General features: G+C 56.5%; 6 protein-coding genes across 6 annotated transcripts; 1 reads left to right on the forward strand and 5 right to left on the reverse strand.

The window, feature by feature from the left end:
- Positions 1 to 892: 892 nt before the first annotated feature.
- Positions 893 to 2,143, reverse strand: LTHEOB_10243 (uncharacterized protein; the record flags this gene model as incomplete). The annotated part of the gene is made up of 1 exon (XM_035506867.1): positions 893 to 2,143. The coding sequence occupies one exon, from the start codon at positions 2,141 to 2,143 to the stop codon at positions 893 to 895; it is 1,251 nt and encodes a 416-aa protein (XP_035368012.1).
- A 917-nt stretch (positions 2,144 to 3,060) lies between these two features.
- LTHEOB_10244 (6-phosphogluconolactonase) lies at positions 3,061 to 3,843 on the reverse strand (the record flags this gene model as incomplete). The annotated part of the gene is made up of 1 exon (XM_035506868.1): positions 3,061 to 3,843. The coding sequence occupies one exon, from the start codon at positions 3,841 to 3,843 to the stop codon at positions 3,061 to 3,063; it is 783 nt and encodes a 260-aa protein (XP_035368013.1).
- A 2,061-nt stretch (positions 3,844 to 5,904) lies between these two features.
- On the forward strand, positions 5,905 to 6,746 carry LTHEOB_10245 (uncharacterized protein; the record flags this gene model as incomplete). Its single annotated transcript, XM_035506869.1, has 2 exons — positions 5,905 to 6,418; positions 6,556 to 6,746. The coding sequence occupies 2 exons, from the start codon at positions 5,905 to 5,907 to the stop codon at positions 6,744 to 6,746; spliced, it is 705 nt and encodes a 234-aa protein (XP_035368014.1).
- A 998-nt stretch (positions 6,747 to 7,744) lies between these two features.
- On the reverse strand, positions 7,745 to 9,910 carry LTHEOB_10246 (Mynd domain-containing protein; the record flags this gene model as incomplete). Its single annotated transcript, XM_035506870.1, has 4 exons — positions 7,745 to 8,756; positions 8,870 to 9,244; positions 9,295 to 9,668; positions 9,761 to 9,910. The coding sequence occupies 4 exons, from the start codon at positions 9,908 to 9,910 to the stop codon at positions 7,745 to 7,747; spliced, it is 1,911 nt and encodes a 636-aa protein (XP_035368015.1).
- A 296-nt stretch (positions 9,911 to 10,206) lies between these two features.
- Positions 10,207 to 12,488, reverse strand: LTHEOB_10247 (Glucose-methanol-choline oxidoreductase; the record flags this gene model as incomplete). Its single annotated transcript, XM_035506871.1, has 5 exons — positions 10,207 to 10,781; positions 10,835 to 11,606; positions 11,660 to 11,883; positions 11,932 to 12,377; positions 12,430 to 12,488. 5 exons carry the CDS (start codon positions 12,486 to 12,488, stop codon positions 10,207 to 10,209), a joined length of 2,076 nt encoding a protein of 691 aa, XP_035368016.1.
- A 1,025-nt stretch (positions 12,489 to 13,513) lies between these two features.
- LTHEOB_10248 (CFEM domain-containing protein) lies at positions 13,514 to 15,228 on the reverse strand (the record flags this gene model as incomplete). Its single annotated transcript, XM_035506872.1, has 8 exons — positions 13,514 to 13,810; positions 13,867 to 13,931; positions 13,982 to 14,049; positions 14,103 to 14,485; positions 14,538 to 14,605; positions 14,659 to 14,880; positions 14,930 to 15,065; positions 15,118 to 15,228. 8 exons carry the CDS (start codon positions 15,226 to 15,228, stop codon positions 13,514 to 13,516), a joined length of 1,350 nt encoding a protein of 449 aa, XP_035368017.1.
- Positions 15,229 to 17,721: the final 2,493 nt, after the last annotated feature.

Genomic DNA, 17,721 nt, shown 5'->3' on the forward strand with positions numbered 1-17,721 from the left:
GTCTCTTGTTGTTCTGCGCTGCATCTGCCTGACTCTGCAGAGACTCGGCCAAATACAAGTGCCGCCCCGCGGAGGGCCATGGCTGGACGCGCTCCGGCTCGTCGGGGAGCGCGGGCAGGGGCGGGTGCTGGGTGCATTCGCAGTGTTCTCGGGGATGGTGGCTATGATGGTTGGGGAGCGGGTGTGAGTGCTCTTCCCACGGCCTCTTCCAGCGCGCAGCCGCAGAATCCATAGGTCCCGCCAGGCAAAGGGTGAAACGGCAGGCCTGTGCAGGCCGCCATTCGGTGGTCAGAGGAGGGAGGCGGGCACGTTGGCGCAGTGTATGGCCAGGCCGCAGCTATAAGGCGGGCGGAGAGGGTTCCGCGAGAGCTGCGTGGAGCACGGGGGAAAACTGGAGAGCGGGTGTGCGGCGCGTGTGTGCTGTGCGGTGGGCCTGGCTGACTCTCCGGGGCTAACGTAACAGAATGAATTACGAGCAGAAAAGGCGTGCGTGGTAAACAGGAAGGGCCGCGCTACTGCGTATATGCTCACGGACGGTTATTTCCGCCGTCTGACGGCTGGTGCTCGGGGCTCTTGGCAGCGGCATGGAGCATCTGGCACCTACTCAGCAGGAACGCGACCCCGGCGCGGTAGGGGCGCGGGAGCGGCCGGAAGAGGCGACATGGGCGCCAGCTTGCAAAGGAGACGGGCTCGCTGAGTAAGCTGCGCTCGATGCTCGCCCTGCTTGGTAAGATTGCTCCATCTGCACCTGTCGCGCGGCTCAGGCCCGAAGGAACCTTCTTTTTGCCGTCACCTGCCCGCCGCGCCGCGACGTGGGCCGCCCTGGCAGCCCGCATGCACACCACACAGATGCTTGGTGACGCCACGCAGATTCGGTTGCATTGCTTACACACTACACCTCCCTCCAGCCCACCTGCACCTGCTCCGTCTCTGCAGCCATTCCCTGCAGCTGCTGCTCCACAAACCATGCCTCGCTCTCCCCCACCTCCCCCTCCATGCGCCTCATAAGCTGCAGTTCGCGCATTATGCCCGTCACCAGCGCCCGGCAGCCGCCCACCACCGTGCTGATGCTGGATCCCGCCGCCGGCTCGACCAGCCGCTCCGCATCGCGTGCCAGTGCCGTCACCTTGCGGATGAGGGCGCCCACTTCCACCTTCCATCCGTCCCCGAGCCCCTCCACCACCTCCGCGCTCTGCGCCTCCTCCCTGCGCCTCCACACCTCCTCCGCCCGCGTGCTCCACTCCTCGAACTCTTGCACCACGCTTGTATGTCGCCCGCCTGCGTCCGTGAGCGCCCGCAGCTCGTTCAGGAGCGGCCCAAGGAGCTGGATATTCTCCGCGAGGCCGAACGTGGCGCTCCCACTGCTCCACTCCTGCAGCGCATGCAGGTTCACCAGCTCCTGCACCTCGCTTTCGTTCTTGCGCATGTTGTGATGCGCTGTCGCCACCTCGTAGAATTGGAGCCGCAGCGCCCGCTCCGCGCTGCGCTCCCACTGCCTCCGAACTGCCGCCGCCGACTCGTGCAGGACGTGAAGCTGGAGCAGCTCTGTTTGGAGCGCCAACACTTCGGCTGAAAGTGCATCTGCACCTCCTGTGCTTACTGATGATGCGTGGAAGAATGCCGACGTAGCCTTCTTCGGTTCCGACGTCTTCTTTGGCGAATAGTGCTGCTGCAACGTTGAGAACGCGGGCTTGGCCACCAGTTTCGGCTCCTTTTCTGAGCCCACCACGCCCCGCGAGGATGCAATGTTTGCCTGCGTCCGCGCCGCCCCACCCGGGAGTTCTGACCTGGATCTCGAGTGCTTCAGGGCTGAAGCTCCGATCTTTGAGCCATTGCCCGACGGAGGTTGGAGCCTCTGCGCCGCCGCCACCGGCCGTGTCCGCTCAGGTTGGGGAGATGACACTGTAGCAGCTCTCGTCCGTTCCCTCTGGCCTGACTTTTGCGGCGCTGTGTCTCTGGACGATGGTCCTGACGATGAGCCCGGTCTATTGGTCCGTACGGGGCCAACGGGCTTTGCAGCGCCTGAAGAAGCGCCGGCCTTGGTCGGGGCGCGCAGTCCTGACGCAGCACTCTGGCCAACTGTCGGTCTCCGTAGTGATTGCGTGCGAGTCACGCCCGAGGAAGGTGCCGGAGGAGGGGGCATATCTTGCTTTGCGGTATCTCCGGTCCTTTTTGCGGCAGCCAGCTTCGCGCCGACGCTTTGCGTTCGATTCAGCGGTCGGGTTTGGGCTGCCGGCTGTCCGGTGCTGTGGTCTTCCTGCGGCGCGGGGCCGGCTGTCCTCGAAGCTGCGGGCTGCGGCAGCTGGTTCCGACGTCTGGCTCCATTATCTCTCTCTGCGGCGCCGATGGTCGGGCGTCTCGATAGCGTGGGTAGTCGCGACGGGGATGATTGCGCGGGACTGCGGGTGGGTTCAGGGAGCTGCGAATGTGAGCGAGTGGAAGACAAGGTGCATGCGGGGCGCGTCCGAAGCACATACGAAGGACATGGTGGAGTAGCAGTTGTTGAGCTCCGGTTCCCATGGCGAATCGCGTTTTGCGACTCTGCGGGGCGAAAAGGGAAGTGCGCAAGGTTGGGCGGCCGCCCCTGCAGCAAGTGGTGTTGATCTTAGCGGCCCGGCCTATTATTGTTTGCCGGCTCCTGCCCGCCCGCTCGTCCACAGGGTAACGGGCCGCGCGCTGCACGTGAGCACCCGAAATCGCTCCCTACAAACACACCCGTCAGCTTCCCGAACCCTGGCGCGCATGGAAACGCCTCAATCTACCGGCTCGGGATCTGCGGAATTCGTTCACTCGTTGGTGCACAGGCAAGTATTGTGAAAGGCCATGACATTTGAACGGCCCGGCAGCATCCAAATCTACAGCTATGCGAGCACGTTTGGTATAGAGGGTTATGTCAGGCTAAGAATCGACCGAGCCAACCGTCGCGCAAACAAGCTTGGATATCTCCATCGATAAGAAAAACGAGAGGAAAACCCGCCAAAAGACGCCCGGACATCATAACGTAGCTCGTGGAACTTTCGGATCCGCCCCCAGTTCACCACCAACCCGGCCGTCTAGGCCTTACAGACTGCTTCTCCTGACCGGGAACTGCACGCCCTCCACCGCCGGATAGTCAGTGAACCACGTAACCCTTTCCTGGGCCATTGTGTTCACAAGACCGCAGGGCAGAGCGTGGCCCTCCTCCGTGTCGAAAATCTTCCGCAGAATCTCGCTCTTGCCCGCGCCGGTACCGACGAATCCGATCTTGATGCCGTGCGCGGCAACGGGGAGGGACAGGGTGATGCGCTTGGCCGGAGGCTTCGGCGAGTCTTCGATGGGCGCGACCCACGCGTCGGTCTCGCGGAGCAGAGGGTGGCCGGGGAAGAGGCTGCAGGTGTGGCCGTCGGGGCCGCACCCGAGGAGGATGAGGTCGAACATGGGGATCTTGACGCTGTCGCGCGCGGCAAAGGCCTTGACGAGCGTCTGCTCGTACTGGTCCGCTAGCTCCTGGACGTCGTTGAGGTACTGGGTGTCGATGGGGAAGACGGTGGGCTTGCCCACTTCCGCGGGGATCTTGTCAAGCAGCTCGGCCTTCAACAGGCCGTAGTTGCTGTCGGCGTGGTCGAGCGGCACGGCGCGCTCGTCGGCGAAGAAAATCTCCCATTTCGAGAAGTCGAACCTGCCCTCGCCCGGGGACAGCAGAGCTTTCGCCAGGAGCTTGGGCAACGAGCCGCCGGAGACGGCGACGCGGAAGACGCCGTGGCGCTCCAATGCGCTGCTCTGAGCGTCAAAGACATAGACGCGCAAGCTCTTGGCAAGCTCGTTGTCGTCGGGGAAAGCGTAAAGATTCGGCGGCTTGCCCATTGTGAGGTGTGTGCGGCGTGGAGGTGGTGAGACGCAGGTAAAGAAGAGGCGCGGGGCAGCGGTGGGCAGCAAGGCGGCGGCACTGAGAAGTAGGGCTGGCTAGGCTGCGGGCTCGGGGCGTGCGAGTCGGCTAATGGAGTAATGTGGGTACACGATGACGGGCCCGGTGGGCGAGAAGGTGTTTGGCAGAGGGCCAGCTATGGGCGTGGCGGATAGAGCGTTCTGGAAAGGCGCGCTTGCTGTGGATTTTGTACCGGACGAGCAGCTCGTCCATGACGACGGTCGGACAAGCCGTAGCTACTGGCGACAACGGGGGCCCCGGGCATGCCCCTCGCTTCACCCGCGCGGCATCCAGCAACGCCCTCTCGGGCTGGCGCCGCGCGCCCGGCTCCACCGCCGCGGCGGCGGTGCAGCGCCATTGTGGTGGTGAGGTGCCAGGCGTTTCCCTCTGGAACCGGCGCCAGCTCGATGCCAATGCCCCAGCCCTACATACAGCTCACGTCGCACACGTCGCACACGCGCTTACGACCCCGCCGTCCGCGCGCTGAGCATGAGGGGCAGCGGGCAGTGTCGCAATGGCGGCCTTATCTTGCGGCGCCTGCGTCGGGAGGGCCACCTTGGCCGTGTCGGTCCATTTCCAGACTGGACCCAGCAGGCGTTGGCGCGCGGCGATCCATCGCAGAACGGGAATGACGTCGGCCGGCTCTGCTCCGCCAACATGTGCGCCCCGGTGAGCGCTAGCGGTCTGCCTGCCCCGCGGCAGAAAAAAAATAAAAGAGAAAAGGAAAACAGGCCAAGCCGCTCGACATCAGACCGCAGGTGTTGCGAGCCCTGTCTCCACGCATTGGGCCGCAGCGTCGCGCTGCTTTTTTGCAATTTTCTGCCGCTCTCTACCGCGCCGTTGGCTGCACCGCCTGGCCGGGACCCCAATCGGAGCTAACCCCGTTCCGGCGTGCTGTGTTTCCTGGAAGACTAACATCCGCAGCTACCGCGCCGTGCAGTTCCCACCTATGCATCGCCTTGGGCGGTGAGACGTCATCTTATCAATTACCGGATCAGGTATGCAATGATGTCCCGTTCCGAAAACTGCTGCCCGCCGGTCCAAGCTGCCCGCATGCCTTTCATACCACTTTATGCCACACACTCATCATTCGTTCGTCATCCAACCTGCATACCCAGGGTTCGTGTCAAGTTCGTGCTGTAGTCATCAGAGGCACCTTGTGCCTCAGGTGGCAAAGCTCGTGATACTGGCCCAACTGCGCAGAACGAGTCATTCGTCCTCTATGAACTCTATTTAACCAACTCTCCTGCCTACACGTGTAACGGCCGGCATGAATGTGATGGGTCACTTTGCGCCATGTCGGGTGGTGGTCAGCTTGTAGACGTCAAAGTCACAAATCTTTGCAGCCTATCCGGCAGTGTTTGAGTTTCTCTGCTCAATGCCATCAGGAGAGGTAGCGCAGCTTTGCGGAACGCTCATCTGACGAACAGCTGATTAAGAACCTTTAATAACTTAGTGGCAGCGCCTCTCGAAGTATTTCCTTGTTTCCGACACGAGCAGTGGAGAGGTTGTGAGGTTCACGCCATGTCATTGTCGGGTATGTTCGCTGCGTCACTGGTGACGCCAAGACAAAAGAGCATCATCGCAGCCGACGATGACAGGCGTGTTTCGGCCCCCAGAGAGGTATTGCAGCCGAAGGCTAGCGGGAAGAATAGCAGGGTCCTCGAATCTTGGGTAGCTATGCCTTACCTTTTGCCTTTTTTTTCTTAAAAAAAAAAAAGTAAACCAATTTTCAATTCGATATTCTCATCTAGACGATAGCTTCAACTGACCATGAAATTAGCAAAAAACAAATTAAGTTGGCCTCCAGCTGCAATATCCCTCTGTACAGCGGCCACCATCTTAAGTCCGATGCACCGGCGATAAATCACTCCCGACGCGGCAACATCACGTGCGGAACTCTTCCTCGGCCCGTCTCCGGCGCCGTTCGCGGCAGCTCGACGGCAACTTTCCCCGTCCATTGACTTTCCCTGCGTAGCATCAACCTCCAATCGAGCCTAATGCCGCCCACCAACGCCCTTTTCGCCCGCGCGACGTGCGCACAACCGAGCGCGCCGTTTTCCTTCTCCATGCGACCCTTTGCGCAGAAAACAACGACAACAGCGCGCTCGCAATGCCTCGTTTGCGCCACGACGACGGCCCGACGCGCCTACGCCGCAAGCGCTGCCATTACCGACCGCCGTAACCTTCCGCGCGTCATCCAGCCCAGTCTCTGGCAGAACATGGTTCCGAAGCACTTCCGCTCCAAGAACAAGCGGCCCTTCACCTGGAAGGAATGGCGGGCGAAGCCGTGGAACCCGGCGTCCGTGTGGATTGCGTTTGGCCTGGTTGTCGGCTCCAACGCCATCAACACGCTGGTGCTGCGGCGCGACATTGCCGATTTTACCCGCAAGGCCGACGCCAAGATTGCCCTGCTGCGCGAGGTGTTGGAGAAGGTTCAGAGAGGGGAGGAGGTCGATGTCGAACGTATTCTGGGTACCGGACGGGAGGAGAGCGAGAAGGATTGGGACGAGGGTAGGTGCCCTAATTTCTTTTCCCGTATCTCGGAACATGCTTGGAAGGGGGGTTAAAGAACCAATGGGCTATCGATTGCTCAATTCTGCTCTCATGGCAAATCCGGTCCAATTATACAAGGCTAACTATTTGGATAGCATTGAAAGAGATTGAAGAAGAGGATCGCACATTGCAATCTCGCAAGAGAAGAAAGGCTGCCGCGGCTGAGACTGCACCACCTGCCGCACCTGCAACGGACTCGACACCGGCAACCGATTCCAAAGACGCATCAACGAAGGTGGACTATGTAGTACCTCAGGATCGCAGAGGTCCTATTGGTTTCTATTGAACTAACATAAGCGCTTGATTTATATGCATTCTATGCATGGGCCCGGAGTTTTGGAGCATACGAGACGAAAATCAATGAACGGGGGAGGAATTATTTTGGCCGCATTTACGTTCGTGTGCGGTTACGACAAGAGACGCTCTTTTTTCTCAAAAAAAAAAGGGGGGAAGGATTCGATGGTTGAACTCGGGTTGGTAACCATTTGAGAGGAGATCCTGAGCCGCAAAAGGGATTCGACTACAAAGTCAATGATGTCCTAGTCATTGCTAATTGCAGATATACTTTGTATTTTACAGGCTTGCTGATTACAGATCAGATCTCAGCGATTTGTCATACCAGGTTTCTTTATTCGCCTTGATTGCAAACATTGATCGTTAAGTGATTCATGGTGCCAGGCTTTCGGACCTCTGTCTAAAAGACGTCCGACTCATTTTCAGTCATCTATTTTACTCGCGTACATTAATCAGCTTGACAATGATGCGGATAAAACTATCACTTTGGACGAGCAATTAAGATATCCCTGACGCTGCTAGCTATGATGTGTGACGGAAGAATTTGACATTTTTGAAATTTTCTCACCTAAAAGATAGTATCCTCGTGCGCAATTGAATCTAGATATCGGACTTATAGATATCGGATTTATTCGCATAGCTTTGAAACATTTTTGTCGGAGTATTTGCTTCAACTGCCTGCATAGCAAGGGTGTGGTATCATTTGCGGTGCAGAGGGCTCAGATCTTAAAATCTATAGGGGCAGAACCTCCCTGGGCAGGACAACATGGGAAAAGATTTTGAAAATCAGCACATAGGTGAGAGTGTCGTGAGACAGCTTAATTACACGCCTTCTTTGCCGACCGCCTCCAAGCGTGCATATCCGGCATATCAACGTAAATCGTTTTTCAGGCCAGCAACGGTATTAGATCTGTGCCCGGCGGCACAGCCCTTCCCGCTGATCTTCCCCATCCATGAGCTACCGGGCGCTGATCAACATGTATTACCGTTTTACGGGGTTTCCGGGTGTGCCGCCTCCCACACGCACCGCTCGCACATGCACATGCCGCCGAGCGCGCCTGCAGCCCATTCGCGTCTATCCTTGACGGAGAGATCGATGTCACAATAATGGCTCATGATCTCATCGCCCTTCCGCAGGCCCGGTTGACTGCTTTCGGGAGCGGCGCCTCCGCCCTTCCGGCCCTTCCAGGCCACCCGTTCCTTGCGGACCCAGAAGCGCATGTTTCCCTGCCACTCCCAAGAAACGTTCGGATCACAGCTGTGATTGGCGAGGCACCAGAGCGGATGCACGGCACCAACATCAGGCTTACCGTCCCGGCCTTGGCGGGCAGATGCTGTGCCGCGGAACTTCGCGTAGAGCGTGTTGAAGACCCAGAAATCGTAGTTGGCGGAGGCGGTGAAGATGTTGACGTCCATCTTCTCGAGCATGTGGAGCGGCGTTAAGACATTGGCGCTGAATGAGAAAGGTAACGTCCGAGGGGCATCGCCGAAAGCATTTTTGGCGGGTCCTAGTGGCGAGGGCGTAAGGGGCACGTTGGGGCTGCCTGAAGGCGGGATGTGATAGTCGCCCCAAATGTATTTTAGCTCTTTTAGCTCGAGCGGGTGGACGTCTTGGGTCTCGGCCATTGCCAAGGCGCGGAGCAGCAACAAAGAGTACAGCGCATCAGCTGCTTCAGCCGCGGAAGCATCTTTGGCGATGGCTTCCACATCATTGCCGCACAGGGCAGGATGATATGCTTCCTGGGCTAGATCATGGCAATCTTGACTGCAGAATACAATATCATCACAATCCTCGCAGAAGGCGCACTGGCTCGCTTCTGAGCTGTTGCGCAGATCTGGCAGTGGAGCGCTGCAGGCATCGCAGTATGAGTCGTGGAGTCGGGCGTTTGCGGTGAGCAGGGACTTCTCATCTAGGATCATCTCGCCCGGAGTCACGTCCTCTCGTGCGAATACGCCGAGCTGTTTGATCGTCGCCTGCGCTGACTCGCCGGAAGGATCGCGGCTTTTTCTCATGGTTAGTCCTCTGAGTCGCGGTTGTTTACAGCACAGGGCTGGATATTGAGCAATGCAGACATGCTTTATTGAACACTCGCGCGGGAATGGAAGTGAGCTTACCCGGTGGTTGGATCGGCATCGGGCGTCAGAAGCGGGAGTTCCGTGACCCGTGCTTCGAGCTTCGGTGCGATGGACCTGATCTGTTCGTTGAGCAGGACGAGGGACTCGGGAGAGTACCTATCCGGTTCGAAAGTGTTCCAGGGGTATAGCTCGCGCCTCACGAAAGTGCGATCCGGATAGTCATCAGGGGTGATGTCTTCGTCGTCGAGGCTAAAGCCACGAGAAGCGAAATGGTTGCTCAATCGCTGGTTGAGAAGCTCGCGAAATTTAAGAAGATGGGGGTTGTTGGGGTTGGCCTTCAAGCCTCGAGAGCAAAAGTCGTGGGCGCTCTTAAGACATCCGCATGCTAGCAGATTCCCCGTGACAAAGGCATACCTAGACATGCTCAGCAGAAGGCTTCCCAGAAGATCATGACGCGAACATACGTTGCGTCAATCCAGAGAGTCTGGGCCCACAGGGAGGCCTCTTCTTCTTCAACCTCAACGTCGCATTTTTCCTCTGAGTGTTGGAAGTCGCTGAGACGCTGCGATAGTTCAAGGAACCTGTCGCTATGTTTATGCGCCAGGTAGAAGCGGAAGGAGGCAGGCTTCGCAGCGATTTCCTCTTGGATGTCTTCCAGAGCTTGCTCATGATATTCGCCAGACTCGTCGAGCACTTCGTCGACTAGCAAAAGAGCTCTGTAGGCCTCCCCAGCGGCGAGATCGGGGAAAGCAAGTGCGCGGTAGAGCTCGGCGACCTGGAGGCGGAGAGAGATGCTGTAAGGCTGTTCGGCGATGCGGGCCTGCAGGTCTTGGAGACGCTGAAGCAAAGTGGGAGTGGAGGGAACGTCCTATGCGGCGACCTGACAATTAATTTATTACGGTGTCCTAATGTGAGTGCTTGCAAGCGCACCTTGAGGCTCAAGGAGGCCAGCGCTGCAGCGGCGCTGGCGTCAGCCGCCGCAGCGGGGCCATGGTCCGAGACATATGAGGCGACGCTGAGGGTAAGATTCTGCAGGCAAAGGTCGACTTGAGAAGGAGAGGCGCGCAATGCGGCGTCCATGGCGGCGGGGTAGCGGTGTTCGCCAGAGACGGTGCACGCGGGGAACTTTTTTTTCTGGTTCGCGCGGCGGAAAACCCGACGTCATCTCCCTCATCCGGCAAGCCTCGCTCCTACTTTAACTAGTTTCCCACCGTCACCACTAGCCTTCACCCCTTTCCTCTCAATCTCTGTTCAAAATAATGCAAGCTCTTGCCAGAGGCGGCTGGGAAGTCGACACACAAGTCTCACTCATGGAATACTCAAGCTTCAATTTGTACGCTCCATTTACGTATCGCTATAGTGGCCTGCTCTGTTCCTTAGACGCTACCAAGGGGAAGCACGTCTGTCACCTTCGGGCCGTTGATGATCACGTCTGCCGCCTTCTCGCTGACCATGTATATGGCCGTTGAGATGAAGAAACCGGGGATCTTAGGGAACACAGATGCATCAACAACGCGCAGACCGTTGACTCCGCGCACCCGGAATTCCGAGTCCAGCACCGCATTTTCATCGCCATCAGCTCCGATCGGGCAGGTGCATGACGCGTGATGTCCCCATGCCTCGTCTTTGATGAACTGCTTCATCTGTGCCTCCGTCGACACATTGGCGCCCGGCCACGTCTCGGTGAAGGAGCCGTCCAGGGGAATCACCTCATTGGTCATCTTCCGGGCCATCTCCATCGCCTCGTACGTTGCCTGCAGGTCTTTCTCGTCTGCACCGTCTTCAGTGTTGCCGGTGTCGAAGGAGTTGAAGGTGATCTCGGGAACATCACGCGGGTCCGCACTTCGGAGCTTGACGGTGCCCTTGTTGTTCCGTGAGTGCCCTTTGAGCATAAGCCAGGTCCAATGTTTAGCATCGGAAAAGGTACCGCGCGCGAAGCCGGGATAGTAGCCTACGGTTCTGTTGGTAAGAATCTTGTCTAACACACCTAGTGGAATTGCTTACCAGGAAAGTTTACTGGGCCACCCGCGATCAAGATATCGGGATTATCGTTCTCAGCGGCAGCGGAACTCTTCTTGATAACGGCGAGGCCAATGCTGCTGGCATACACTCCCTTTAGTGCGGTAGTCGGGCCATTTTTCCACCGTTCCAGGCACGGGTCAGGCGACGACTGAAGCCAGGTGCAATCCTTTACGACGTTGAAAGGGGAACCAGTCTCAGTCTGTGAGATAAGACCCATCTCGTAGCGGTCCTGCATGTTGGTACCAACACCTGGAAGCTCTTTCACCACGTCAATACCGAACTTCTCTAGCTCGTCCCTCGGGCCAACACCACTGAGTTTGAGTAGTTGAGGGGTGTTGAACGCGCCAGCAGCAACGATGACTTCCTTGCTCGCCATGACAGTTCCAGAAATGCCTTCGGCTCCTGCATAGCGAGGATCAGCGGCATATAGGCTCTGTCCACTGAGATAGTCCACGCCAACTGCCTTTGGCACAAGACCCGACTGGTCGAATCGGACTTTGGTCACCAAAGTATTCAAGCTGATATCAAGGTGGTATTTCCTGGTGCCGTCAACGTTGACAGCATTTGCCACGTCGAGGATGAACTCTCTAGGTCCGTTCCTTTTGGAGTTGGTTGCATCTATGGCCAATGGAACCCGGTACAGGCCCTCAGTAGCATCACGCTCTGGTCCGGGAGCATTCATATCCGTAAGGAGAGCTTGGGCAAATTCTGTCGCAGTACTGATCACTTTGCCAGTGAGACCTCGGCCCATCGCCTGTGTGTGAATCAGCCACTACCCTCCTTCCTATCCAAAATCATCAAACATACCATGGCAGCGGAAATGCCCAAAGAGAGAAGCTTCTGATCCGTGGCGACAGGGGATAGATCAGCCAGGGAGGTCTCAAGCCACCCACTAAAACCGTGACCGCTGACGGAGTTGGGAAGATAGCGGTTGCGTTCCAGTTTTTCGAAATATGTCCTCATGTTGCTCGGAGACCATGAATCGTCGTTTGTCAGGTCCTGGATATACTTCCAGTCGCTTTCGTGCGGATCTGAACGGCATGAGTGAACCGCTCAACAGTATCCAGTCTATCACTTACAGATGGTGACCAGAGAATTATGCGAGCCGCATCCACCAAGGGTTCCAGCGCGTGGGTAAAGGATGCCCAGCGGTTCGGCTCCTTCGGGCGGATTCTTGCCGACGTACTTGTCACCCTCGACCGTTCTCCAGACCATCTTGGAATCCTGTTGTTGCCTGGTAGTGTTCGCATAGTGGTGCACAAAATAATCCCATTTCATCGGAGTGTACTCGGTAGCGAACGCATTCAAAGCCGGGACCATCTGTTCCGTCGTGTTGCCGTAGTCATCACCAGCATCGATCAGCAGAACACTATGGCCAGCTAGAGCAAGGCGAGCTGCGAGAGGTCCACCACCAGGCCCGGAGCCAACAACGACGTATTCATACTCCGAGGTAGAGTTGACGGAACGCCGGGCATGCTCGTGGATGTATCTTTTCTCAGTTTCCGCGGGAGAGCGCGGGATAGAGCTAATATCGAGTGAGTAAAAAGAGCCATCTCACAAACCGTCTGTGAGCTTACAGTCCTGAAACAGCCGCTGCGGAAGCAGCCACCAAGCCGAGGTATTTCTCGACCAACATCGCGCGTAGTTACCACTAAAAAGAGAGGACGACGTCAAAATGACAGCCAAATGATATGCACAAAGAAGAATCGCAACGCTTGGTACCATGCACCAGGACTGGCACATCAGAGCCTATAAAGAGCATTTGAAAATAAGACCTCACCTCTTCACTAAGGAGATCTCCCCTTTTCAGGATTTCCGTGACAAAGTCGCAAGACACCAATTAGTTAGCCTAATTGGTATTCCTAAAATAAGTTAGCGTGAATCCTCCCCCGCAATCGTTAGAACCCCGTACAAGCCCTGAGATGGTGTAGTCCATTCAGCTCAAACACCAGATTCCGCGAATAGGGTCTGTGCATGGCTTAAAAGTTTACCCTAGCTCCAATCCCATCCTCCGCCGTCATCGTAGTAAGGAGTGCTGAGGTCGCTGGTTGGATGTCTCTGTCTAGGATTCATGTCTACTTTGGTACGCTATCCACCCGGTCGTCTTGGAGGGAAGCTTAGATGCTTTGCAGGATTTTGAGAATAGGAGTATCAAGACTACTGACGCCACCGGACGGATTTTCAGGGATTATCGATGGTCGCTGGGACTACGGACGCCCCCGATTCCCTCTGACTACCAGCAACCAGTTCACGTGCCAAGCCGCCGCGGAGATGCATTTCTCGGAAGGAATGCACCAGGATTCAATTACTGCTGGAATCTTGCGTCTCTCTACTACGCTGAACATCAAACGACTGCCCGTATCTAATCCGACCAACCAAAATGCCGCCATGGAAAACCCCGTAACCTCGTCCAAAATAGTTGGGATATCAAGAAAAGAGACAAACGAAAGATTGCGTGTTCAGTGACGCGCATCGGAATTTCTATCCCACCCTTTACCGTTCCAATTGCTGTTCCCGTTGCCATCATCCAAGACGACAGATTCATGGGTGAAAAGTGAGGCGATTCGAGCTTTTCCTCATGAAGATTGTCGTCAATATCCGTGCTATGATCCGCACTACAGAAGAGTCCGTCGTGTCTTAGAAAAAGGAAAGAGGGAGAGATCATTGAAATTCCCTAGGCTGGGCTGCGTGCGGCCCGGCTCTGGTGGGTGGCAAACTTGGTCCACCATGGACGGACGTGCCCGCCTGACTCTCGACGTCAACTAGCGGTATGAAGTCGCCGTCGTCCTCGCCCTTTGGTCGGTTTGAGAGCTGGCTGCCCTTTGGCATAGCGTTGTTGCTGCTGCCGCCAAACTTGGAGCTGAATCCTGATGAGGATTGGCCATAGGACTTGTCCTTGGTTGTTTGGCCCATGACCTTGGGCATCCATTGCATCAGCAGCGCACGTATAGCCGGCATCTGATGCTCGTTGTTAGCTTTGATCGGATTCTGGAATATCACACACGAAGACTTACGCATGCGCATATTATGCCAACATGGATTTCAATGGTGGACCAATATCCAACAGGTGTGTAATCCCCTGGACTAGTAAGCATGCGGTTAATATGGAAAGAGCGGGGCAGAACTCACAGGTCAAGTTGTGCGTGCTACCGAACTGGATTAGGACCTGAAGGCGGAGAATGCTGACGATGGTAACGCTAGAACTGGAGTCAGACATGCACTTCATGATATCTTGATGCAAACCACTCACAAGAAGCCAACAGAGAACATGAGAAGCAGCAGGAACTTCTTGCGCTTGTTTAGCTGCAGTTGCCATAGCTGAGGCATTGGAAGGATGATGACGATCAAGTCCAGAATAACGTTTAGCGCAGCGCTAGACCATCCCTGAGCGTTGATGTTGTTGCAGGTTCCTTCATGTTCATCGTCCCACTGCAGCCAGGCGTACTTGATCGGACGACATTGGAAGATGGAGACCATGACGAAGGCTATGGCATAACCAACGCAGAGCCCGATGACGACGAACACGACCCGGCGAAAGCCCTTTTCAGGAAAGATTCGCAGGTAGAAGAGCAAGATGGAGACCTTCAGGAGTGGGAGTGCGGAGAGATACAGATCCTCGTCGAAGTAGTAGATCTGGACTTTGGGTGAGCAGGCTGCGGAGTTGAGTTACTATGAATGGACTCACGTAGAGGATATGAGTAATGTTATCAAAAGGGATTGTCCAAATGTCCTTCCCAAGGCCAAGATTTGCCACTAACCACTCGATTAGCTGCGAAGTTTGCCTTTCGGATTTCGGAGATGCTTACGGACGACCGAAAGGCAAGTCAGCGGCGCGACGAGAACGACGACGACGGTCATCATAGCATCGTCCCAACCGAGCGTGCCGCCGAATTTGGGATGCCGAGCCACCATGCGGAGGACATAGGCAATCAATGCAAAGATGCCGCCAACGATACCGGAAACAGAGACGGATTTAGTCCTGTCCCGTACCGGCGCGCCACAGAGCGTCTGGGTGGCATTTTTGGTTGCTGGATTCGTCAGCAGAGAGCAAGGGTGGCGAGATGAGCGACGACGTACTCAATTGTTCTTTGACTTTGCAGGTCGTCACAACGCACAGCTCGATCTGGGCGTTGAGGGTTGAGTTCGAGCAGCTGCATTCGGTATCGGTCAGGCCGCATGGCGATGCGGCGATGTTCTTCTCGAGGCAGAGCAACTGGAGCTGTGTCAGTACCTACGGACGTAACGAAGCGGGGAGCTCAACGCACTCCGCACGCCGGCATAACCGAGACGATCTGTTGCAGTTCGGCAGCGCTGGCAGCATGGACTGTGGGGATTACGGCCGCCAATAGGGCTGACAACCACAGAGCGAACTTCATCTTGAAGCAGCCAGCTGAGGACTTCGTTGGTAACCCGAGGGATCCCGCTACGGATTCGCAGGCGGCAACGGGTAGAAAAGACCCTTGGGCTCTGTCCAACTAAGCCGATCGTCGCTGGCCCCTTGCGCGGCCATGGTCCTTCTGGATGGGGGGATTGCGAAGGGCTGAAATGACTCGGACAGAGCTTTTCAAGGCCTGCCTTGCCTCACGGCTGGCCTGTGGATTACGTCGGGGCTGTCGGGAGCAGGGTCTGATCCTGTAGCCGGGGCCGTGGAGGCAGCAGAGGCACGCCATTGCCGTGGGCCAGTCGAGAAAGGATCAACACGCCCAAGGGTTCCAATGAAGGCAGTGAACGGGCGTGCGGGTGCTCATCGACGCCTTGGCGCCGCATCCGCCAGGCAGGGAGCACCGCGCTCCTCGGACACCGAGTAATTTCACGACTCGTGGAACACCGGTGTTCTGCCTTAAGCTCGGAATGAGGAATGGGATAGACGTTGAGCGGCGACTTCCAGTCCAAGTGATCAACGGCGGGTCCCTTTTCTGCCGGCAAGGTACGCAAACCGTTGTCCCGGCGCGCACGCGCACATGGCTTACCCGGAACTCGGCGCCAGGGGGTTTCCACGTCGCCCACTGTGCCCCTTGCGCCGAGTCATTGCCTGCCTTGATTCGGCCACAAATCCTTCAGCCCGCCGCTTTCCGCCCGCCAATCTGTTGCCTTGTCTGCTCACCGTCTGCAGCCGCAGACCTCAACCGGCCACGCATGCCGTATCCACATCCACCATTGTATCTGTTCCCTCGGCGCACGCTCCCCCGCCCTTACCATCGCTGATCTGAATCTCATCTCGTCGTTAATCTCACGGACTTGCTACCCATCTCGGGATTTGCTTCCCTGAATCCATGCCGGAGAAACCTCGTCTGCCATGTGGCATCGCTGCCAACATGCTGGAACCGCAACCTGGGCTAGAGAGTGTTCAAAGCACCTATTGGAATGCAGTGGTGTCACGGTGATGCTACCGCTCACGCCATTCTCTCCGTGGCTGCATCCCACTTCAGTCTTAAACTCGGGCCTGATGGTTTACCGGTCCCATGTTGCTGGGCTTATCATAGGTAATCGATGCCGGCAGTTGTTGTTCGGTGTAGGTTCCACTGTAAAATCCTTTTGCGTCTCCGCACAGGCCGTTCACTCTGTCCTGTTTCAAGAGCTGGCCCTTCTGCTTTGGTGTGGATGGCATGCACTCTTTGCACACTCAGGTTGCTAGACTTGATCACAGCACGTCTCTTCATGCACGTCTACATTGCTAAAACTCATCTACTCTCACTGTTAGAGCACTGATGACCGCTTCACGCTATAGGGGGCCGGCCGGAAAGGAAAGTCAATCTACGAAAATAACCTCAGGTCTAAAACAACAACATTTGCACAGAGTCTTTTCGATCGGCTTTGTGATCAACTTTCCCGACGACGTCAACGGCGATCCCGCGCTTCAGCGTCCATCAACTCATGTCTATCGCCTGTGCTTGAACGCGCTGGTCACCAACGGCTACTTCTTCACGTGTGGGATTGCACCCCTGCTTGAAGTCACCTCGGTAATCGGACGGATTTGTACGGCACGAGCGCCGAGTGTTGGCCTCGATTAACGGAGTTATGGCTGTCATCTGGACCGGGAAGCTGATCTTCTGAGAACAGCTTTTCTCCATTAGGAAGAGCGGGATGGCCGTGCGCATCCTTCTCGAGGGTGTACAAATAGCCTTAAGACCTGTGTCCGCAGGTCGATACGTCTTGCTCTTCAAGCCGAGAAGTCAAGCACGCCCTCGGACTCGCTCACTTCCGTACCCGATCCGAGTCATCACCCTCAGAAGTTGACTTTCCCCTCCCCGACACCAGTTATCTTCGGCTGGAGATCTTGGCACGGCATGGGGTCGAAAAAGAAAAACGGTTCAAATTTGAAGTTACGGCGGGGTGCATTGCCAAGCGCTGAGACGTGGTGATCACGGAAACCGCATTACCAGTTTGGTCAACTACGGCATTCCGGCTTCAAAGAGGACGCATCATTCGCTCGCTTATCCACGAATCGGTGTAGCGATCACCCGGTTATATGAATTCCCTCATGGTGATCTCCAAAGCTGCACGCACGCAGGACCGTGCTGCAGGAGCATGCATGACGTTATCAAGAGCTCCCCCGCCGACCATGACGAAATGAGTGACTTGACATATAATGAGCGGCAGGGGAGATTCTACAAGACCGGCCAACAGAGCTTACATGTTCACTGCTGTAGGTGCCTGGAGATTTACGATCTCTTCTGCCATTTTTGCTTCCTTTCTTGGCTAGGTCTACACCACTCTTCTACATAAGGCGCCGCCAGCCTGTGTATCCGTACTGTACTCGGTTGTACTTTGCGCAGAGACGAGTATTCTATTGACTATAGGCAGTCAATTTTATACCATTGACGTACTCGACCATCTCATGCGCCATGGGAAGTCACCAATCTGAATTT

The sequence above is a fragment of the Lasiodiplodia theobromae genome, assembly GCF_012971845.1.
Source record: "Lasiodiplodia theobromae strain AM2As chromosome Unknown scaffold_37, whole genome shotgun sequence".
Taxonomy (NCBI): Eukaryota; Fungi; Ascomycota; class Dothideomycetes; order Botryosphaeriales; family Botryosphaeriaceae; genus Lasiodiplodia; species Lasiodiplodia theobromae.